Source organism: Poecilia reticulata, chromosome 1 (assembly GCF_904066995.2).
Source record: "Poecilia reticulata chromosome 1, P_reticulata-male-v2, whole genome shotgun sequence".
Lineage (NCBI taxonomy): Eukaryota > Metazoa > Chordata > Actinopteri > Cyprinodontiformes > Poeciliidae > Poecilia > Poecilia reticulata.
The window spans coordinates 26242944-26268001 of NC_088830.1; the positions used below are offsets into that span (position 1 = coordinate 26242944).

The 25058-nt window shown below is 38.1% G+C and overlaps 1 protein-coding gene across 7 annotated transcripts in view; it reads left to right on the forward strand.

Annotated features, from left to right (window-relative positions):
* The window catches only part of ttbk1a (tau tubulin kinase 1a), a 61589-nt gene that overhangs the window by 34887 nt on the left and 1644 nt on the right, over positions 1 to 25058 (forward strand). For all 7 annotated transcript variants that reach the window (XM_008417427.3, XM_008417420.3, XM_008417423.3 and 4 more), the window contains 4 exons: positions 145 to 317; positions 949 to 1289; positions 2122 to 2303; positions 22986 to 24442. In XM_008417427.3, coding sequence (XP_008415649.2) covers positions 145 to 317; positions 949 to 1289; positions 2122 to 2303; positions 22986 to 24442 — 2153 coding nt within the window. The remainder of the gene's footprint in view (positions 1 to 144; positions 318 to 948; positions 1290 to 2121; positions 2304 to 22985; positions 24443 to 25058) is intronic.

Genomic DNA, 25058 nt, shown 5'->3' on the forward strand with positions numbered 1-25058 from the left:
GGCTCTGCCTCACCTGCCTCCCCTGACTGCACGTCACTGATATGACTATATATATATAAAGTTTTTCAGTTTTTCAGAATAATTGAGCTGTTTGTCATTGGTTTGTTGCTGCTTGTTTTTAATTGGCTTCATGTTGTTTCTCAGGGAGCTGAGGAAGATGAGGCGGGGCGAGGGGCCTGTCCGGTATCGCCAGTTCGAGGAGGAGGCCCGGAGTCACCGACAGGTCAGGGTCGGTCTTTACGGTACCGTCGGGTCAACAGTCCAGAATCTGATCGCCTGTCTGCTGCTGAAGGCAGAGTCGATGGCTATGGACAGAGGTAATTAAACTGTAGCTGCATTTCCATTACAAATGTGTACAAAACTTTGTCAATACTCTGCTAATGTAAAAATAATCACAAATATGCAATTTCCATTACGTAAGAAACACAATTAAAAGCATACATGAATAAGTTTGTCAGTAAAAAACATCATCCTACCACTACATCCTGTCGTCTTCCTCATTGTGGTTTGCGCCAGTGGCAAAATCCATTGCAAGAAAAAATGTAAAAAGAAAATGATTACTGTACCATAGGTAAAATATCTTGTTTTAAGTGAAATAATCTGCCAGTGAGACCAGTACTTTTTCAAATCAATAGTAAGGAATTATTAACGTTAAACAAGTTCCTATATCTTGCTGAAAAGTTACTTGTAAGTTATTTTTTTCTTATTTCAATTGTACAAAGATATTTCAACTAGAAACTAGGCCAAAAACACTGTTTTTGTGCGGAAAAACAGGCACACCTGTAAAAATGTTAAGGTGAACGCATATTTTAATAGATTTTTAACTTTTATTGGACAGTGCAGTTGTTTGAGGTGAAAGTTAAGATTTTGTGTTTTTGCAGTTTATCTAAATCAAGTAATTAAACCTTAAAGACATCAGAGTCACATGACGATTTGTGTTTCCTCCAGGTCTAGGATGGACATGCTGGGCTCTCCTTCTCGTCACGTTTACTCCTCCCAGCCGGCTCAGATGCTCTCAGTTGACCCCGGTTGTCGTGGTGACCGTCAGGCCAGTGGGCGCCAGGAGGTGTCGGTGGCTTCTGTTGACCAGGAGGCGCACAGCAACGCTTTCATCCGGTCCGTCCCGCTGGCCGAGGAGGAGGACTTTGACAGCAAAGAGTGGGTGATCATCGACAAAGAGGCAGAGCTGCGGGACTTCCACCCCACCACGTCAGGAACCACCGACGAGGAGCCGGAGGAGCTCCGCCCGCTGGAGGAGCAGGAGGAGCGGAGGAGGCTCAGGGCTGGAGGTAATCTTGCCAAATTAGTCCCCTTTTGCAAAGTCACAGTAAAAAATATGAAGGGGTTGTATCAGGGCTGGTCAATAAATCGATTTTATTGATTAATCAACTTTTTGGTTCCAAGAAAATCACCTGTTTGAGGCCAAAAGACTGCTCACCACTGATAAGTAGAATAGTCTTTTTGCCCTCCAACATTGTGCACATGCACGAAATGTCTGCATGTAGACAATAACATGCCACGTGTTTGTAGTTCAGAGTGACGTCAGCACGCCCAGGGCCGCCATCTTGTTTGATGAGCATGTTTTACAGCTTCTGTTAATTTGGATGTTAAATTTATGTCAACTCTACTACGATGGCATATTCGGGCCAGGCTAGGATTTGTTTTTGTTTCGTCAATTACGAGAATGAAGTCATTAGGAGAATGAAGTTATAATTTGAACTTGAGAAATTGTGCTTCTTATCAAGTTCTACTTTGGTATTGCTTTTACAGATTAAGGAATTGGCAGATTATTTCACTTATAACAAGACATTTCTCCCATGTTATAAGTGAAAAAAATCAGCCAATTGAACTAGTACTCTTTGGTCAGTATTAAGGAGTTATTAACTTAAAATAACTTCCTATTTTTAGATGAAATGTTATTTTCAAGTGTCTTATTTCAGGTGTACTAAGATGTTTGCACTAGAAACTAGACCAGAATTACTTGGTAAAATTACCTGTTTTTGCAGTGTAAAGTCTTCAGACCCCTGAGGTAGGGGAGAGATTGAGCTGCAAGTGGTGCTGATGGATTAGATCACCCTGAATAATGAAAACAAAACGCGTCAACATGTGGTTTTCCTGCAGGAGGCGAGTTGGTGGTCCGTCCCAAAACTCACACCCGTGACAGCAGCCGCGGGATGCTCACGCTAACGGAAGAGGAAGCGTCGAGAAGAAGCGGTGGGAGCCCGGCTCAGTCACCGTGCCACTCGCTGCCGTCGGGACGCCCTCGCAGGAGAGAGTCGGAGCCCACTGGACCTCAGAGACCGGTAAGAGACCCAGTCATCCAATCAGAGGAGAGAGTCTAACAGCATGCGCTGGGGTTGGACAGATGAGCAGAGCGATCGGCTGCAGCCCATGTTACCGCTGCAGCTGTCGTAGTGAGGCGCTGCAGCCACCGTGACTCATTTTTCCACTTCCAACATGCAGTTTAAAGGACAAATCCAGCATGACACTACGTTTTGCTAATTCCCACTTTTTGTCCATTAGTCCTTTGGTTCATAATCCAATTGAAGGCAAAAATATTTTATTAGTCAAGTTTATTTGTATAGCACATTTCAGCAACAAGGCAGTTCATCATAAAAACACAAAAATGCAAAGTCATAGAATACAGCCAACAGCTAACAAAACATTCTTACCTTTTGTCAAGTGCCATTGTTACACATTACATATGTTGGTCCATGTTTAATTTATTGTGTTTCAAAAGCAACTCTATAAACACGTTGAGTTTTAGTCTAGATTTAAAGGAACTTAGTGTTTCAGCTGTTCTGCAGTTTTCTGGAAGTTTGTTCCATATTTTTGGTGCATAAAAGCTGAATGTTGCTTTGCGAACCAAATTTTAAATAAAAGAAATAAGATTCAACATTAAGATATCATAATAATTCAGCATTATTGGAGGATGAATAAGTGATGCATTAAACTTTTCATCTAATTTTTGCATAATTTGGTAAAATTTATATTACAAATATTTACTCTAGGCACCTTGAGGTACATCCAGCCATTTCACATTAATGTTTTATCAGCGTAATTATCAGGAGATTGGCTGTCATTTTATCTTCTGCATTGTGAATCATTTATATTTTACTTTACTTGCATTTTATTTATTATTTTAATATGCAGCAGAACATTTGCTATTATGTGTTTACCCAAATAAAATTACATATGAAGCAGCTAATGCTTTGGGAAATCAAGAAACAGCAAATTAAGTTTACAGACTAAATACAACTAACTAACTCTGTGATCTGAATTACAGTTTTTTGGCAGAAATACAGGGATGGATTTTATGCAATTTCCAAATAAAAAACTTCCCTTGCTGAAAGGGCATTACAGACAACCCACTTTCTTTTGGGATATAAAGCAAAATACCTGGATTCAAGCTGGAATTGTCCTTTAAAACTAAAATGAGAAGCTAACATACTCCTGATGGAATGTGTTTGCAGCTTTACGCAGCCCTGTTCAGCACCTGAACACACCACACACACACGTGGAGCGTCCACCAGAATGTCCGTTACAGTTTGCAGACGAGCTAGCACAGTGATTATTTCTTTGTCAACATGTAAACAGAATGAGACGATTTTTTTACTCAAAATAACATTTTTTTTTTTTACAATCAGTGAATCCAGTATGGACTACAAAGTTGCTCTAACGATAACACTCTTCAGTGTGGATTCTGTTATTGTATGAAAAGACCATCAAGTTAGATGAGGATGCGTAAAATTAATTCAGGGGAAACACAAAGATATTGGAAGCCATTTTGAAGGAAACCTGTGATTTATTTAAGCTGCTATAAAGAGAGACTTTTAGCAGGTAACAGGAAGGCTAAATATGTTACTGTTACCTTCTGAATGTCTTGAATGTACTGCATTTGGAAATGTTAGCAGCCTTTTTCTTTAAGTCATGGTTAAAGTAAAGGTCTGCATTCACTTATGAGCTGCTAATGTCAATTTAAAATGTGAACTCACTCTGATCATTTTGTCTTTCTTAAAATAGTAAAACCCCGTTTCTCCACAACAGCTCTCTACTTTTATAATAAACAATGAGCATAGTTTTCTTACATCTTTTTAAACTAAAGTTCTTAAAAAGAAAAAATGGTATCTTTACGTTAAACAAAAAGAAGAGATCATCTGCAAAACTCCAATCGGTGGACCTCTTCTTTTAAGCAACAGCAGGTAATTATTGGGGATTTCAGAAAGTTACTATAATTCCAAAAAGAGTTTTATGGTTATTATTATTTCTGCTTGCTTACTATCTTCTAATCACAAATCTTTCAAATGCAGTGTTTAGTTTTGGACAGGCATATTTATAAATTAGTAAAAGTTGGTGTTGTTCACTGCTAGCCTTAAATCAGGGAAAAGCTGAAAACCAACAGGATTTGTTTCCATTTATTATTCTTGACCTTTTTCACAGTTTGTTCTTAATTTTTGAGAAACACTGTCTCTGAAAAACTGGATTTTATTATAATTGGTGACCAGCTTCTTGAATGTTTCCACTGGTATTCTGACATGTATGCTTGGTAATGAGCTGCGAATCTCTGAAGTTGAATCATCCAGATCTCTAGCTCCCTCCACAGATTCTCTATCAGGTTCAAGTCAGAAGGAAAAATGCAAGAAATGTTAAGAGAAGTTTATTTAGGCCCAAATCTGCAAAGGGTGTGAATAATTGTTGCTGTATTTCTACCTTGGGAGTATTTTAACAGGTGGAAGAACATTTCTTTAGCGTTTTGCTCTCTGTTTGGACGTTGCTACACCAAGAATGCGCCTTCATATTGGTATAAAATGTCTCTCAAAAACATACATGATAAAACTCAGATGCAAGGAAAAGCAGGACTGGAGACTGTTTAAATGAGATTTTAGCTCATTTTTAAAATTGATTTAACTCACACAGAGAGAGGACCTGTATGTTGTGAACGAGCGCTAAACCACTCAGTAGAATTATTTGTGCATTTGCTGTTTGCATAATGAGCATAAATGTTAACCTGATTGGTGCGGCTGGTTCGTGTCTAAGAGTCTTGTGAGTCATAAGAAGAACTGTCCAGATGTGAGGACGTCTTGGACTCTGTGATAAAGCTTGTGGACGCTGACGATGCTCTGCTGTGTTTTCTGAAATTTTTCACACATGATGTTGGAACACTGTAAAACATTTGAAGGTGATTTAACTTGAAAATAAAAGTTCACCTGCTGCCTTGAAAATGCAATTTAAGTCAAGAAAATTTTATTGGTTTTAACTCAGAAATTAAAGTTTATGAAGTTGATTTAACAAGAGACAAGTTGTCTAAATGTTGTTTTTTAAGTTCATTGATCTTGAATTGAGTTTTAGCGGCAATTTAATCCAAATAATTATTTCACAAGATGTAAGGAAAAAAAATTCCTCATCTAGTTAAGAGTCACATTTCTCTACAACTTTACTCAATATCAAGTTAAAATAACTACTTATTTTACTTTAGAATAACTTAAATTCCTGTTTAAACAAAATTTTTGATCTGATAGGGAATTTTGGTAAACATCACAATTAATTCTGCTCAGAAACATTTAGTGTGTCAAGGACATAAAAATTAACATTTGCCTTAAAACACAGGAGTTAGATCCATGTCACTCACGGTGCAACACAGGATACAAAACATGCCGCTGAGCATTCTGGGAAATTAAACGCTAACCTAAAACATCTACTTTATTCAACTCTTGGAGGTTAACACAACTTATTGTTGTAAGTTTATCTTTTACAAACTCACAAATGTAGGTTAACAATCTAAAAGTCACTAAATTTATTTGACTTGAAGAGTAGAAGACAGTAGACACAACTAAATGTGGCTCAAATGTTTTACAGTGTAGTTCTGTCAGTAAAAGCATGGAAACATACTGTGACATGAAACCTGCTCCATATCGTACATTTAATGTTGCTCTGGATGAAAACACTATCTGACTGAGTGGGAGGAAGTAAGTGTGTGTCTGTGTGATCCCAGTGGTTTATTGTGTTAAATGTAACCATAAGATTTTTTTTAGCTGGAGTGTTTTATTGGTTGTAGGGATGAATGTGAAATCATAATTATAATTGCGGTTTGAATTATTCTGTAATGATAAAATTGTTCCTCTCACGGTGATGCAACATATCTTTGAATTAAACCTTCAATTCAAACACAGATTTGTACTTAGAACAGAACACAGTTAATGCATACACAAAGTTTGGGGATTTTATTTAATTAATTTTTAAATGGAGGAGATTTATTAAATAAAAAAGAACAGGTTGTTAGGCAGACTGTTTTGAATGTTTCAAATAAAGACTTGTTGGCTTGGTTGGATCTTCATGATGAACTGAACGAAACGTTATGAAGAAAGTTCAGTTCATTTTAAATTGAAAAAATATTTTAATTTTTCCCAAAATGAAATTAAATGTCAGTGTAACCAGTGTAATGTCAGTGCTACCAGAGATCCAGAGTAACTCTGAGATCCAGAGTAACTCTGGATCTCTGGTAGCAGTCAGTCCTGCAACCAATCTGTAGAGGACTGTTGATGTTTAACTGCAATGATTTGCTAACAGCTCAATTTCTGAACACCAGAGACGATGTACCATGGATATGTGTCGTGGATGGCACCATCAGTTGTTATCAAGCACTGCTAATCCATCTCATTTGCTTTTGCCACTTCTCCTTAAGTCTCTGACTGGCCGCTTGGTTAGAAAACCAAGTAGAGACGTTAGATTCAGGGAAATGATGTCGCCCATTATGATTTAAACTTCCTCCTCTCTCTCTGCTCTGCATCCATGAAGCCTTCATTTCAAATCCTTAGGGATCTGAGGTCATAGTTCAAATTATTTGGGCTCTTTAGATGCTTGCAGATGTAATATATTACCTTGTTTTCACAATTACCCATCACAACAACAAAGATAAAAAATGAACACCACAAATCCTTCCAGCTGCACAGCATCCAAAACCAGAGGGAATAATTGTCAACGCTTCAACCACAAAATGATCAAGTCTACAAAAAGAATACATTTGCACATTTTGCACTAAAATTTTTTAAAAAGCAAATAACCATTGTTTACAGTTTGAGCAGACTCTTACTGTGTTTAGTCTAAGAAAAACACAACCCAGGAAATTATTTTAACTTCCTTAAATGTTGCTAATTGAGTTAATAAACAGAACATGAAAATTGTTTTGGGACTTAAAGCTATAAAATGAGCTAATTTTATGAATCGGTTTTAATAAATAGGTTGTAGAATGATGCTGCCAGTGGATTGTACAAATAAATGTTTAACTGTTACCAGAGTCTCAATATTATTTTAAGTGGATGTGAAAAAATTAGCATATCTAGACTTTTTTTGTTGTCGTTGCTGGGAGTTCCAGACCGAGGCAATAAAATTACAATTTAATCTAAATTCACTGCATTTTTCGGTTTAATGGGCCAAAATTTGAATATTTATTTACCCAAACAAAGACAAATGGATCTGTTTAGCATGTGAAAAATATGCAGTAGATTTGTTTGTTGTTTGTTACAGCAGGTTAGTGCACAGGCAAATTTTCCTAGCCACTCAATTACCCTGTTTAGCTTAGCGTAGCTTAACTGTATTTTAGTGCCAATATGCTAACTCGATTCAGTTTATCAATATAAAGTGAAAATTATTGGACCATTATAGTATACAAATTGGAAACTGCTGTTTAATCAGCCCCTTTTTCTCCTTTATGTTGTGCAGTAGTCTGAGGTTACTTTTTCTTTTTGTTATCAACCTGCCATTGAGACTAGAGATGCAAATACATGCAAATATTATGCAATACATAATACATGCAATTAATATGTAATGTCAATTAATGTGTGATCAGGCGCCTCTTGGCTGCTTCTCTGATTAATGCTCACTTTGCCTGGCCTGTCAGTTTATGTCAGGGATGTCCAAAGGGTGGAACGAGGCCATTTGTGGCCCCTAAACCTAATTTAGACGGCCTCTGACTGCAATTCAAGAGTAACACAAATTTAGCCCCCCAGCACAGCTGTTTGATACAGATGGGAGCTTTTTATTGGTATCCATCTTTACAATCATATGAAAAGGTTTGGGCACCCCTATTAATCTTAATCATTTTTATTTCTAGATATTTGGGTGTTTGCAACAGCTATTTCAGTTTGATATATCTAATAACTGATGGACACAGTAATATTTCAGTATTGAAATGAGGTTTATTGTACTAACAGAAAATATGCAATATGCATCAAAACAAAATTTGACAGGTGCAAAAATTTGGGTACCCTTATTTGAATACTCCTAACTACTTTTCACAGGCTTACTGAAGCACAAAATTGGTTTGGTAACCTCATTAAACTTTGAACTCCATAGCCAGGTGTAGCCAATCATGAGAAAAGGTATTCAAGGTGGCCTATTGCAAGATATTCTCCTATTTGAATCTCCTCTGAAGAGTGGCATCATGGGCACCTCAAAACAGCTCTCAAATGATCTGAAAACAAAGATTGTTCAACACAGTTGTTTAGGAGAAAGATACAAAAAGTTATCTGAGATTTTAGCTGTCAGTTTCCACAGTGAGGAGCATAGTAAGGAAATGGAAGACCACTGGGACAGTTCTTGTTAAGCCCAGAAGTGGCAGGCCAAGAAAAATATCAGATAGGCAGAGAAGAAGAATGGTGAGAACAGTCGAGGACAACCCACAGACCACCTCCAAAGACCTGCAGCATCATCTTGCTGCAGATGGTGTCTCTGTGCATCGTTCAACAATTCAGTGCATTTTGCACAAGGAGAAGCTGTATGGGAGAGTGATGCGAAAGAAGCCGTTTCTGCAAGCATGCCACAAACAGAGCTGTTTGAGGTCTGCAAAAGCACATTTGGACCAGCCAACTTCATTTTGGAATAAGGTCATGTGGACTGATGAAACAAAGATTGAGTTGTTTGGTCATAAAAAAAAGCAATTATGCCTGGCAGCAAAAAAAAACACAGCATTCCAAGAAAAACACTTGCTACCCACTGTAAAATTTGGTGGAGGTTCCATCATGCTTTGGGGCTGTGTGGCCAGTGCCGGCACTGGGAATCTTGTTAGAGTTGAAGGTCGCATGGATTCCACTCAATATCAACAGATTCTTGAGAATAATGTTCAAGAATCTGTTACGAAGTTGAAGTTGCGCCGGGTATGGATATTTCAGCAAGACAATGATCCAAAGCACCTCTCCAAATCTACTTGGGCATTCATGCAGAGGAACAATTACAATGTTCTGGAATGGCCATCCAGTCCCCGGACCTGAATATCATTGAACATCTGTGGGATGATTTGAAGCGGGCTGTCCATGCTCGGCGACCATCAAACTTAACTTAACTGGAATTGTTTTGTAAAGAGGAATGGTCAAAAATACCTTCATCCAGGATCCAGGAACTCATTAAAAGCTACAGGAAGCGACTAGAGGCTGTTATTTTTGCAAAAGGAGGATCTACTAAATATTAATGTTCCTTTTCTGTTGAGGTGCCCATATTTTTGCACCTGTCAAATTTTGTGTTAATGCGTACTGCACTTTTTTTTTTTAGTCCAATAAACCTAATTTCAATACTGAAATATTACTGTGTCCATAAGTTATTGATTGTATCAAACTGAAATAGCTGTTGCAAACACCCAAATATTTAGAAATAAAAATGATTAAGATTAATAGGGGTGCCCAAACTTTTTCATATGACTGTAAATATACAGACATAGTTTGATCAAAATCTTACTTTGTTTTTCCCCAAACTCAATTTTTGTCAATAAACACCTGACAAATATTTCCTTTAATCGGCCAAATCTGAAAAACCCTTTAAGTTTGGGCTCAACTTAAAGAGATGCACAGAGATGTGTAAACAACAGTTTACACATCTCTGTCCAACAAAAAAAATCTGACTACTTGATTTGTTTAATTAAACATTTACATTATCAAGTGAGTAAGAATAAATTACAACACGGGGTGCTGCGCAGGGGCAAAGCACAACCCATGTTTTGAGGCCTTGGTGCTCATGCCGGTGGTCGCAGGCTCAGTTCCCAGCCTGGTGACATTTGTTACATGTCTTCCCCCTCTCTCTCATAACCCTCCTTCCTGTTAAACTACTTTAAATAAAGGCCACTAGAGCCAACAAAACCTTTAAAAAAAAAAGAATAAATTACAACACGAGTTTATTATAGATATGACATTTGTTTGCCCCTAATGTCCTTTTGACTTGACAGATTTGGCCCCAAAAATTTGTACAGTGGACGGCCATGGCTTGGTGGGTTTGTGGGGAAGTTTCATATTCCTGTTACTCTGTGTAGCGTTTAAGATATTCCTTAATAACCTAAACCGGCTTTAATCAGCCCTGACTCGCCTGCCTACTGCGGCTTCTTTATCGTTTTCTAGAAACAAACTCAGATCAGCTGGATGCAAACTGGGTTTAAACACCTGAGAAAAATTGATTTTAGTGTTATATAGTCATATTCTATAAGTTGAAAAGTTATTTTATTTAAATAATTCAATTCACTGAGTGAAACATCACGTAGATTAATAATTACAGACGGTTTTCAAGTCTTTATTTCTTTTAATTTTGTGCTTGCAGCTCATAAAAACACATTTAAGACGAAAATATATTAGATTAATAAAAATATTTTTAATATAATTATATGAAAAGTATGTTTAATATCCTCTTAAATTTTATTTTCAGACTTATTCTGAATAAAAAAAATACTTTATCTGAGTACATATTTTAATAATTTATTGAATATTCTTCTTTTTCTTTCTGCATTTTTCTGAATTTGATTTTCGTGTGACGCTCTATTTGGAGAGTTTGTATCGGAGGAAAGAGGAATGCGCGTCGCCAGTTACTCTTTGACCTTTACCTGGATTTCACATTGTGTTTCCATTTTATTTTCCTTCTGCAGGATTTTCCTCATGGGTGTGGTGATTTCTTGTTTCTTTATCCATTTTGATCATTTAGTTTCACTTGTAAATTTATGTCACCATTTGACTCCATCATGCGCTCTTTCAGTTAATTATTGACACATCTGGTCCTCCATACTCGGTGGCTGCTGTTTGAAGGCTGGATATTTTATGCCAGTGTGAAAATGAAAATGTGTGCACAGATCCATTAGCAAGCTCTGCTTCATTTTTTTCTTTTTTCGTTTTGTTTTTTGTTTGGCCAACTGTCACACTAGATCATGACCAAGCTCGTCTGCCACCAACCATCGAGGACCACAGTTTATTTTTATTTTTTCTTTGTTCCTCCTCTCCAATTCTTTACCCCCTTCCACATAACTACTGATGCCTTTGCCCCCAACTTATCGCTTTAAAAGTACACAGTATGTCAAGTTTGACTCACCTGAGGAGACAAAGAAAAGAGCGAGGGGGCCATTGGGATCAACACAAGAAGAAATAAAGTGATGTTTCGGGGTAAGCACAGTTTAGGACTAGTCCTGTACCTCTGTTTTCTCACTCCGTTTCTGTTCTTCCTTTTTCTTCTGTTCAGACATGTTTTTTTTTGTTTGTTTTTTTCCCCTCTTCCCTTCGTTGTGTGTCTGTTTTGTGTGCTTGATGACTCCATCTCTCTCTTTTAAGTTCCCTGATTTGTTTGCATTTTCAGTGGTAACTTTTCCTTCAGAACGAAAAAGCCGAAACCTGTCGAGGCTCAGGCTGTCGTAGATTAGTGAGACAGTGTGTGCAATGCTTGTGCTGGTGACTTTTTGTTCCTTTAGCGTGCTTCTTTGTGGGAGAAATGTTTTTCTGAACTTTTTTTTTTCGGATGCTAGTCTGACTAATCACAGCTAAAACGCTTAAACGCCCCCCTGTTAGGAGTTTTCTTTAGTTTCTAACTAGTAGTTATGAAAAGCAGCTGTAGATAGAGCCAGAGTTACACCAACATCCCCTCAGCTTCTCTCCCCAGGCTCCTCCCCACATGACCTTTGACCAATCAGCTGCAGGCTTTAGATATGTGAAAGCATCCACCTGCTCTCTCATGTCTAATGTCTGTCAGGGAGGGGGAGGAGACAGAAACGACCTGTTTAATAAATGTTTTTAATATGAAAAGAGTCAATTTTCACTCTTTAACCTCCTCTTCCTCCCTCTGTCTGATTGGTCTGTTTGCAGTTGGAGGAGGACAGACACCAAGCGCGGCCCAATCAGCTGAGGAGGCTGGCCTCCTACGTCTTCTCCTCCTCCACGCTGGAGACGGAGCAGTACCCCCACCCCGGAGGCAGCTTCATCCAGAGGAGCCGCTCGGCCGAGAGCAGCCCCGCCCACGCCACGTCCGCCACCGCCTCGGCCCGGCGCCGGCACGCCGGCACTCTGCCGATGCCTGGCAGCCCGCGGAGCCGGCACTCGGTTCTGAACGTGTCAAGGTCGCAGCTGCAACAGATGCTAGCCAGGCTCATGAACAAGAACAACAATAGCTGAGAGGACTGAGAAAAGGACTCAAAACACACACACACGCATATATATGAATACATGTAACAAACACAGATGTGTACAGCCATAGATTCAGAGACGAACAGAGCACACAAACACAGAGATGCAGGAATGGTCAGAGAAGATTTTGGGCCTGGGCTGAACTTAGCCACTCTTAGGTGCTTCATCTTTTAAAGTGACTTCTCATGCAAATACGTTTGTAAGGGAAGCAGAAAGAAAAAGTAAAAAGAACAAAACTTCCCAAAATACACAAATTTACAAGAAAATGGTCCAACATAATAGTGTTTTTGTGTTTAGTTGTCGTTAATCTCACCGCCACATTAATTAATGTTCTGAACCAGAATGAGATTCTGATTGTTAAAATACTACATCAAAATACTTCATATAAAACAGAAAACAAATGATACAACCACTACATTTATGAGATGTACTGATCATCAACAGATGATATTTGTTCATTTGTGATTCATAGACTCATGCAGAATAACCTCCAACTAAATTTAGCAGCAGTTTTTAGTGCTAATTGAGTAGAATATCATACATATTTGCTTTTCTGCTCATTATAGATTAACATAAGTATAACCAGCAGCTTATATTAGCTGGTTTGTCCTTCAGATTTTACATCCTGGCTGCATTTCCCAGCCTGAAATCAACCCAAACAACTGAATTTGTTTTTCTGTTAAGCAAGAAAAACAACTTATCTTACGCTGCGCTCCACACAGCCTTGGAAAACTCTACTTTGGCACTTTCTCTGGCATTAAAGGGAAGTTGAGATTTAATAGAGGTGTGACAGGAAATGTTAGCAGGTTTAAGACTGTAACTTTCTAAAACCTTGATGTATTTTCGTACCACTGACCAGCCCATGCCCAGAGTAGGGAATGTATGAGAAATATAGAGCATTTGGCTAGCAAGAAAAATTTGTTTTTTGTTTTTTGCGTAGATGCCACCTGGCCAGCTCTTTAACATCTTACACAGATATGAATGTGCACATAAACCAATAAAATCGCAGCACACTGGAAGGTCATACAAGCCATATCACCAACACGCAGCGGTACAGCTGTGTTAATAAACACACAGATTCATACATCTACACAGACGTAGCTCTAGAAACAGTTTTTTTTTTAAGAAGAAGAAAAAGAGGAGAAATATTGAGAATATTTTTCATGCAATAAACTCCAGAAGCCACTCAGCAACGCCGAAGTTGCGCTCGCCACAGACCTGGCAGGCTGGTGGAAACAATGTGAAACTGAAAACTTCCCGTTTTGTGAAGAAGAGGAGTTTGAAACCGAGTGGAGCTGCTAAGAGACTGTTAAGCTTTACAGATTTTGTGCATTTTTTTTATTTATTTTTTTTATTCCGTCATAATTTTTCGCCTAGAACAGAGGAGCGATCGTAGAGGTATGCAGGTCGTCCCAGCGATCAGGCTTTTGCACGAAGACTTTTGGAGTCTCAACATCCCGCTCACAGAGCAATACGCTGCTGCTGCTGCTTCACATCATGTCTTTACCTGCACAAAACCCAGTAATCCAAGTGTCTCGTCCTGATTCCTGCCTCATTAAATGTTGTGTGTGAAAGCAGTGAACTGTTTGGAAAACATCTGTCTGAAGGTGTAGGAGGTGATTTACAGTAATCTTAGACAGAAACTGAAAGTAAAGCAGAACAAAAATGTCAAATAAAGCAACTAAACAAAATCCTGGCACTCTTTAAAACAACTAATTATTGAGGGAGATTACACACTGGCATTAAATACAGTTTAAAAACCTACTAAAGAAATAATATATGTTCTAAATAAAAGCATCTCATAACTTTAGTAACTCCACAACAAGAATATATATAAAGTCCAAACCAATGAATAGTCTGAAACAAGGATGTCAAACCCATTGTCATTTTGGGCCATTTCAAAACTCTGAATGTTCTTAAACCAATTAAACTGTTAAAAAATCAGCAAACTGCTGATCGTCCAGGGTTTTGTGATTAAGTGTTTTTTTGCAATCAAAATCACAAATTCTGTGGTGATTATTTGGAAATATTTGCGCTAACGTCTGATGTTAAATGTTACTTTTTATTACTCGGCGTATCTGCACAGTTACGGACTAACTTCACATCAAGTGAGGCTGTGGCAGCAATCACTTAAACTCAATGGTTTTGACCAATTTTGAGAACATTTGCAGTAAAATCAGACAATGGAAATCCGTTTTGTGTGAATTTTGAAGATTTGTGAAAAACTGGAGGGATTGTTGATGTAATTTGGAGTGTAGAGGGCCCCTTAAGAAGCTACGGCGGGCCAGATTTGGCCCCTGGGCCTTGACTTTGACACCTGTGGTCTAAAACATAACACAACAAAATCTCATACTTTTTGCAAAAATAATTTAGAAAATGAATACAAATAGTAAAATTTACTGTTGCAGTTGTTGATTAAATAATAGTTTGTTTTGAGATTCACATATATTTGCATTCTTTTAAATTGAAATGTTTACGTTGCTGTGACAGCAGGCGAACTTACAGCCGGCTGTGTCTGTGAATGACGTGAATGCATATTTTTATGAGCTGTTTATTTTACGTGACCTTCGCGGTCGGAAGGGGCTGCGTATCGGAGGCTGGTGCTGTTTTTTTTTTTTACTTTAGATACACAGATGGCGTGATAGAGTTTCCTTTTCCTGACACTTTGATTGTTGCGTCTGTCGTTTGAGGTGTCTGTTTTTCCAAAGGCTTGCTGGCGTTTTAATATGTCAACCTCTGTTTAAGGAGCCTTTCTTTCTTCTGCAGGCCATTCAAGTTTTAGCAAACGATCCTACTGAATGTCCTGCAGTAGAAAGTTTCAGATAATCTGTGATAGATATTTTAGAAGTCCTTTCTACTGTGAAAGAATTGTTGCTAATGTTCAACTTTATCTCTTTTTTTTATCCTGTTGGTTTTTAGTAGACTGTTCAGCCAATCACTGTAGATGTTGCACTGGTGTCTCGTGTACTAAAGACTTCAGAAGTAGTTGGGGAAGTAAAATCCTGGTCAGCCAGCTGTTGCAGTGCGAACACAAAGAAGTATCTCTATAATAGTTTAAAGAAATTGATCCTAAACTAATTTAGATATTTTGCCAAATAGACATTCTTAAAAATGTTATTATAGCTGTTTGTAATGCATCATCTTTGCAACTGGAAGTTTTAGAAATCCGAGATAGCGGCCTCTTTTTCTTTTATAACACGTTTTCCTTGAATCCATGTTAGTAATGTCACCCATAGCACCACCTACTGGCACGGCTGGGAAACGTCAGCATTTTTTTTTACTCGAAATTTCAAAGCCTATTTGAGTGGATTTCTTTCAACAAATGTGATATTTAAAAAGATAATGTAAAAAAAAAAAAAGATCTGATTGGAGACAGAATGTAGCATTTATTTGGGAGACAGACGAGTTTTGAGGTTTTGTGGCAGGGTGGATGCATTGGTTGTGAAGTTGTGGCGTCGGTCAAGAGGAACGCATATCAAGAACGCCGTGTTGCGTCTGTTGGTGTTTAAACACGTTGGATGGGTTGTGTTGAAGTCTGACCGGACAGAACCAGAAACTTGGACTTGAGACGTGGAAAGTTGAGCAGAAGTGTTGACCTTTATGAATAGAACGATCACTATCATCACGTTTAGGAGCAGTTAGCCCAACAGCCTGATGCTACCTGTGTCAGGTCATTTCAGAAGTTATGAAGTTATCAACACAGAAACCAACAGGAGTAAAAGCAGTGATAGGCTCGCTGCTTCATTTCCTACCCATTTCTTAAATTTCCATCAAGTCACATTTTTCTGTTTATTTGAGATAAATCCAAGTCTTCCAGATGACACAGTTTCAGGCATCAGTAAAAATGCAGTTAGAGTTTCATGTTGGAGTTGCTGTAAATGTTTTGGTATTTACCTGCAGAGGGTCGTTTATTAGTACCAGTGGTTTCCGTTTTTCTATTTCCGACTGATCTGAAGGAGGTTTACCTGCTTTGTAAATAGTATGCAGTGGTTAAAGGTGAGTTTTGAGTAGCTCTAATAATTTTCTTTAGATTATATCTTCTTTCTTCCATTGTGCTTCCTTTTTCATCACAGTTTTCTAACATTACTCTTGCACTTTATCACAGTAGGCTAGACTCGGGGATCAGGTTGGGGCAGACGGGCTCACTATATAAATGCAATTAGCTGATGCAATAAGTTATATGTGTGACATTATTAAAGCATATAAATATGATATATCTTATATTTAGTTGTCATTTTACCCATTCATCATTTTTTTTGTGGGAATGCTTTTACTCAGACCTGAAGTCTGGATAAACTCTCCCTCAAAATGAGTTCAAGAGAAATGTTTTGGGTAATCAGTTGCTGCTCATTTCCCCCTTTCAAACTGATATGAAACATTTTGCTGCTGTGAATTAATTCTGACAAACATTTTTTATCAGATGAACCATGTTGAGATTAATCAGCTGGGATTTTTAGACCTTTTCAAATAGTGTCTCCCACTCCAGTGCTTCATTAAAATCAACGCCTTGTACGAGTTTGTAAGAATAAAACACTACATTTGACCAGTATTACATGGTTTACATTAGTATTGTGACCGTGTCCTAAATATTCACTCAACAATCGTGTTTTATAGGAGTTTTTGCTGGTTGGACACATCCAAAAAAGGAAACACGTCTTGCTCCTTGGTGAGCAGTTTTCCACAGTGCTGGGCTACGCTAACATGGTTCCTCTGTTTTGATATATATGACTCACTAATGGCTCATCTGTCAACATGTTTCAGTGTAGTCCAAGTTAATTAAGGGCAACTTTCTGAAGCTGTTGCTGTTTTGCTTTGGGAATTTAGCGCTTTGAAGCTCTTGAAACTGAAAGATGAGCGTTTCATCTCCAGCTGTCTCTTGCACACAACTTAAAAGTTAACTGCACTAACCCTAAAGCAAAAATCATAAACATTAGCTTTAACGACACTAAAGCGCTACAACATGGTATTTAGCAGAAGCTAATCCCACAGCGTTAATTCAAGCATATTTACACCCACAACATGTGTTTTAACATAGAGTATCTCCTTAAACAAGATCAAATTTGTTATCCCACACTTACCTGAATAGTTGTGCTTCATAAAATGATTATTTGCAACAGACTTTTCCCTCTGATTTCACAGTTTTTTGACTGTTGAATATTGCTAATTCTGTTTCTGATTTTGGCTAGTTGACCATAGCGGGGCGAGAGGAAACAGTCTTCACCCACTTAAAAATAAGAGTATGGCTACTTAAATCATTCTTAACAGTGGATAACCACAACTTTAACATAATTGTATGCTGTATTCAACTGAGAGTTAACAAAACAACCAATCAAATTAGCGTTTAAGAATTTAATTGGAAAAATTAATTTTGGGTAAGCTAAGTTAGCAAAAACGCTAAGTAAAAAAATTCTAGGAAGTGTGCCGACCACTGAAGATAACTCTCTGGGAGATAAACTGTTTGGAGTGGGAGGAAACCGCAACAGCCATTGCAGCTTCTGTTTCACTGTGAACAAAGCAATGAGTTTGCAGTAAAACAATAAAATAAGCAACACATTTTAAAAATGTAAACTTGGACCTGCACAGCTTGCTGAAGGAGTGGCTGAGATAAAATCACAAACTACTCCAACAACAGATATTGATCAGTAACTCCAGCGCTAATAATTTAAAAATACTCAGATTGTTTCATGGAGCCGAATACCTGAGATTGGATTGTGACATCCCCCCAAAACTGTCATCACTTTCCAATAAGATTGACTCCACTTGGTTGATTTTGTTACAAATAAGCACGATTATTTTAGCTTATTTAATTTTTCACTCTGCAGCAACAGATCATCCTGCGTAACCTTAGATTTGGCTGCTTTACCGATTCAAACGCAGAGCGGTGTGTTTTCTTTAAACCGTGGCATCATGTTGCAACAACAGATCTTTAGGACGGGAGCAGATGTTTTATCTTCTTTCTGTACGTTTCATTGACTGAAGGAATATGAAGTGAAGCTTGATCTTTGTGTCTTCTTCTTCCAAAGCAGCAGCCTTTGGTTTGCCATTGTTGGTGTCATTTTTGGTGATCCCAAAACGTGACTTGAACAAGTTCAAAACATGACTTCCTGAGACAGGGTTGGATCTTTACTTTGTGCAATGAAAGCCAAACTGTTGCTTTCTCGACGTGTTAAAGGGCTACATTAGCTAAATATGCACCACTTGCTTGTTAATTGTATTAAAGGCTTTTTTCATCTATTGATGCTCACAGCAGCAGCGGTTTGGTGAGGAGATCTCCTGACGTTGTTTTCCTGCTGCTTCACGCTGAGTTCAGGATGCCCTGCCTGTTTTATACTTTGCATAATTTTATAGTACAACCTCTTGGAGAATGTACACAAGTGGACTAGCTGCTAACTGAGAACCTAGTTTTGTTTGCTAGCTGATTTATTGATTTACTGTGCTAAGATTGTCACCGATTAATGCTTATCCTGTATCGTCTTTAAAGCAGTGCTGCACTGACATACTACCGGGCCGGAGGAGCCTTGCTGTGTGCTTGACCTGCTGACAACACCAAGATGAATTAAAAAAACGGCGATAGGCTGCATTTCTGACAGTTTTTCGTATGAAAAGACTGACCGCTGACTGTCACCACTTTTTGCATGAGATCCACATGTGATCTGTTTGTGCGTCACACTCTTCTGACTGTAAAATGACTACAATCAGCACTGTACTGTAATGACAACACGAACACAGTGAACATTAGCCTCTGGTCGCAAGAGGTCTGTGATAATTTATTTTACTTTTTTTTATTGTATTTGTAAATAGCTACTACTTGAGGAGATACTCACGGATCAGAACTGCGGAGCCCAGAGCTGGTGGGAGTAGCCAGTTTGGTCCAACACTGAGCTTTTGTCACACCTTTTATACCCCACTGTTGTATTTATTGTGGTCAAAATAATTAAGAATAACTAAAAGTTCTCTTAATTATCTGATAAACTTCTCAATGTCTTGAAAATACAAAAGAGAAAAACAAAATGTGTTTTTCTAAACTGTTCCTTATTGTAAAATAAAGTGGCTAGCTATTGCATAAATTATCTGTCATTAAAATTAAAAGTATAGCAAAAAGAAATATATATAGAAAATTGCCAGTGTGATAAAGTTAGGCCTCTCTAACAAATTTTACTGGATTATAAATTATCCCAGAAGTTTTTGCAATACATGATCATATTGTTGGGACAATTTTCAAGCAATACAATGTAAAAGGCATAATAATAATAATAACATAAAAAAAACTTTTCATTTTAGTGAACATTTAACACTGGAACTGAAAGACATTTTAAAATAAACAACAGAAACAACAAATAAAGTTCATTATGAAGTCTCTGTAAACAAAACAGTCCTTCAAAACAAGTGCTGGTTGAGACCAAAACACCAAACTGAAGACTTTTGTCATCCAGTTTTTGATAGAAAGAGAAAAATGACAAATCATGCATAACTGTTGAACTAGTTTTAAGTTATCATGCAATTAATTGATTTATTGTGTATTGTGACAGGCCTAGATAAAGTTTACCACTGCTAAAGTTGAAAAAGGGCTTTAAAATTTGAGTTTAATTTTGATGTTACGATAAACTAAATGTTTTTGCTTATAAAGCAGCATTTGTCAGATAAAAATAAATAAATGTTTTAATTGCATCAAGAAACCCAGGATTTCAGGACTTATTTATGAACTATGAACACGTTTGTGTACTGAAAATGTCTTTTTCAGTCAATCAAAATTTACCGAACTGTTTTGGGATGTAAATAAATCTGTTTTCTGAATCGCCAACCAAACCATAAAACTAGCATAAATACTCACATAATTTATAGAAATTAAATCAAAATGTTTTATTGCATACTTGAATAAATGTTTCTTAGTCTTGATGGAAAGTCGTTGTATAAAAAACGACCGTAGGAAGAGAAAACTCTTTTGTCTTTAGGAGTGACCATCCGTTCCTCACTAGATTTATTTTGTTCCGTTCACCAGTTTTGCAAGTCCAAACAAAATCTCTTCACGCTGAATTGTTCCTCTTATTTATTAAAAAATTGCATTTAAATACTTTAGGAAGTCGTTTCTACTGTGAAAGATCTTCTGGGCTCGATGGGGCTACGTTGACGTGCTAAAAGAGTCTTGAAAGCGACGTTTTCATGTGAATGAATGGACAATAAAAATAAAACGAAAGGATTTTATAAAACTGCTCAACGGCCCGTCAATGTTTTTGCAATAAAAGTCCAGTTTCTTTGTGGAGGAGAAGAAAAGTGAGGAGCTTTCCGTGTCTGTTTGGTGTGATGATCCGTGAGTGTCTTTCCGTTGTATAAAACATGTATAAGCATTTGTTTTCTATCACAATATTATTGTACAGTACTGCTTGTATAATTTACAGGTAAAGCATGTATTTTAAACTTTTTTAAAACCCAAACAATAAACTGTGTACATATATACAGAAATGTAGGCAGTAATTAGGTTTGCAGTTAAACTCTAATAGCATGACAGGTAGCGGGGTTTAGTATATATATATATATATATATATATATATATATATATATATATATATATATATATATATATATATATATATATATATATATATGTAAATGTGTGTACAGGCTGATGAATCTTTATGAGGGGAAACACTTGAAAATCACCTGATATTAGACTTTGTGCTAAAGATAAGCTCTGCAATGCATTTTTTGTGCCTTTTATATCAATGTATGTAATCTAGACAATCTTGAAAAAGCTTGTGTACAACCAAAATGAAAATAAAATGGTTCTGTGGCAAATGGATTGGTTGGAGTCGGATTTTTATTCTTAATTTTTTGGCACATTGTTTCTTATTTGTTGTTGTGAAGTTAAACTGGAATCATATTTTAAAAGAAACTCTGCTCCAAACTGCCATGTAACTAAGAAAAAACAAGAATTGTGAAGGAAATTAATTGTTTCCTCCATCTAATAGTTGTTTGATATTCGCATATATATTATAATTTCGTAATATTATTGTTCTCCTATTGCATTGTTGCATTTCTTTGAGTGCTAAGGCTAGTTAGCATGGCCATCGATAACGGCGGATAAACAATTTTCCTGGAACCGTGAGTTGTTTCTCCGCCATAAGCACATTGAGCAGCGCATACACACGATTGATTGACAACACTTCAACCTTCCTCCTGTCTCTGATTGGTTGTTTTTGACCGGAAGTGTTGCATTTTTGCAAATTGCTAAAGCAGCACTGGGAGGAAGTGGAAGAGCTTTATTTATTTATTGTCTCCAATGACAGTTTTAACTAAATATGTTTTTATTCACAACAAAGAATTATATTGACTTGAATGGAAATCTGCTCACTCCTCAGCGGCTTCAGTCCAGCTGAAGGAAGGATGTCATGTCTCTTTTAAAACTAGAAAACATCTACCATCAATCAATCAATTACTGGAACTCCTTGAAAACAATTACACCAGACTGAATAAAAGCATTGTGTGTGTGTTTGTTTTTTCTGCTTTGTTGTTTTGTCTTGTCTCTGTTTGGGATTTAGTTTGGTTATAAGCTGATGTTTCAAACTGATTACTTGAATTGATCTGTTTGGTATTTTCTGTAAATATCAGTTGTATCTCTTGAGCCTGATGTGTCAAAAAGTTTCACGTTGTAGCTTTAAAGAAGCTGCTGACATTTTGTGCACTGTAAAACATTTAAAGTTGGTTTAACTTGAAAACGAAAGTCCACCTGCTGCCTTGTAATTTAAGTAACAAGAAAGTTTTTTTGGTTTTAATTCAGAAACTAAAGTTCATGAAGTTGATTTAACAGCAAGAGACAAGTTGTCTAAAAGTCGCTTTTTAAGTTCGTCAATCTTGAATTGTGAGTTTTAACTTAATGCTGCAATTTAAACCAAATCATTATTTCACAATATGCAATAAAATAACTGTCCTCACCTGGTTAAAGAGCCACATTTCTCTATTATTTCACTCACAATATCAAGTTAAGATATCTACTTATTTTACTTTAGAATAATTTAAATTTTTGTTTCAAATTGCATGAACAAAATTTCTGATCTGATGATGAATTTTATTAAACTTCACAATGAATTCGGCTCAGAAACATTCAGTGTGATCAGGACTTTATCTTCAAGCTTTAAAATAAACATTTTCCTTAATAAAACACCAGAGTCAGATCAATGTAACGCACTTCCATCTCAGGACAGAGAAACGTGCCACTAAGCATTCTGGGAAATAGTTCCCACTCCTGTCTTTTTCTCCTTTCAGTTTTTTAAGTGCAAACCTAAAAACTCTAGTTTATTCAACTCTTGGAGGTTTGACTAAATTAATAACAAGTTAACAACTTACTGCTGTAAGTTTATCTTCCACAAACTCACATTTAGGCTCAAAATCGAAAACTGGATACATTTATTTGACTTAAAGACTAGAAGATAATAGAAACAACTAAATGCGGCTCAAATGTTTTACAGTGTACAAACCAGTGTTATAATGCTGTATCATATCTTTTTTTTCTGGCCAGAGTTGCTTTAATCCAGATTAAAACTGTAATAAAATATTCTTTTGTCCTTTTCGCAGGTCTTGTCTCCCACGGAGCAGAACATCCCGTCTCCGTCCTCTCCAGACTATCGAACAAAAGCTCAGGGTGATGAGATGGAGCACTTCCACATCCTTCCTCAGCTGCAAGCCAAGAGGGCCGACTTTCTCACCGTCATGCTGACCGGTACGCTGCCTCAGCGCAGGAGCTTCGCCACACCCGACGAAGAGGTACCAGAACCTACTGGGCCGAAGGACGACGACGTCACAAAGAGCGAGTCCAACAGCGAGGCGAGTCAGAAAAGCACCGAGCGCAGCCAGGATGCTGCGCCTTCAACACTGATGGCTGAGGACCAGAGGGGCCCGAGGGAGCACGCTTCGGCTGCTGATGCAGACCCGGATCTGGAGGACGCATCCAAAACTCTGGTTCTGTTCTCGCCCGGAGACACTCGCAAGTCTCCCTGTGGCGGGGAAGCTGTCCTGGAGGGGGAACTGGCCACGCCAAACGCTCTAAATTCTCGTAATGACCGCTTACTGACCGGGGAGGGGATTCAGCCTGAACTGTCCGAGACAGGCCGTCTGTCACCGGCCCTCCGCTCAGAACTGAGACCCTCCACTCCCATCGCTCCTGGGTCACCGCCCTTTACCAAAGTCGAGCGCACTTTCATTCACATCGCAGAGACGTCACACCTCAACGTTATGTCTTCCAACGGTCACTCTGCGAAGGAGAGTGACCGGGAAGTCTTAACCGCCACGAGGGAATCGGCTGCAGACGTTGACAGCCAGGAGCAGGAAGTTGCATCATTGTTGAAAGAGACTGGAGAGGAGAGTGTGCCGGACCAAACCAGTACAGAGGCTAAGCAACCAAAAACCGAAAACGGCCCGTCAGCCGTCTTCCCCGTGTCCATGGACTCCTCTAAAGTCACCTCACCGGTTCACGATCGTAAAGATGCGTCCCAAGAAGCGAAGAAGCAGCTGTCGGCCAGCGAGGAAGCTGTAAAGCTTCACCCTGCTGGGTCAGAACCGTCAGTGGGCGCCAAGCCCAGAATCCGGAGCAGAATCCCAATCCTAATCTCTGAAGAGGACTCGGGCTCAGAGCAGTCCTCCTCCCTCTCGGCCCGACTTCGGCTCCAGCAGCGCGCCCGGCAGCTGGACCTGGCGCGCCTGCTGGTTCAGAAGCAACAGGGCCGCTGGATGAGGAGGAGGATGCTGTCTGGCACGTCTTCATCGCTGTCATCCGGGGACGACGAGCGCTGGAGGGCATCGGAGACTTTATCCACAACGGGATCGGAGGAGGACGTGCATGTCTCGGACGAGTCCAGGAGGAGTTCGCGTCTCAAACCGACTGAAGAGCAAGGCTCCAAAGACTGCAGGAGCAAAATCCCTCGACCTGTCACCCCCATAAAAAGACCACCAGGGGGCGCCACTGCCGCTGCCGCCTCTCCGCTCTCTTTGCCAGATGCCAAAAATACAAAAGGAGTTTCATCTGTCATCAATGGGTAAGCCTGTTTTTATTTATATACAGCACCTTTTAGATAAAGGTAATTATGTACATAATGATAAAAATAGCTTAAAAAATGTAATATTAACTATAATAATTGCACCAAACTGCACCAAAAATAATATAGTAATATAGTAGAATAAAATGATGAAGCGAAAATAAGATGACACTAAAATATCACAACAGAAAAGTTACCATATCAGATCTCAGTTTAATGCCAGTGAATAAAAATAAGTTTTAAAAAGTGATTTAAAATGACCCAGATGTGATCTGGATGGGTAATGATCCCGGAGAAAACACTGGAAATCCTGACCTCCTTTATCCTTAAGTCGAGTCAGAGGGACGTTTAATAGCAGCTGATTATTTAATCTTAAAGTTTTGAGTGAGTTGGAAGTGCCTTACATTGATCTGACTCTTTATTGTTGTTTTATTGTCTTTATATTTATTTTAAAGCCTGAGGATAAAGTCCTGTTCACACTAAATGTTTCTGAGCCGAATTCATTGTGATGTTTAATAAAATTTGTTATCAGGTCAGAAATTTTGTTCATGCAATTTGAAACAAGAATTTTAATTATTCTTAAGTAAAATAAAATACGTAGTTATTTTAACTTGAT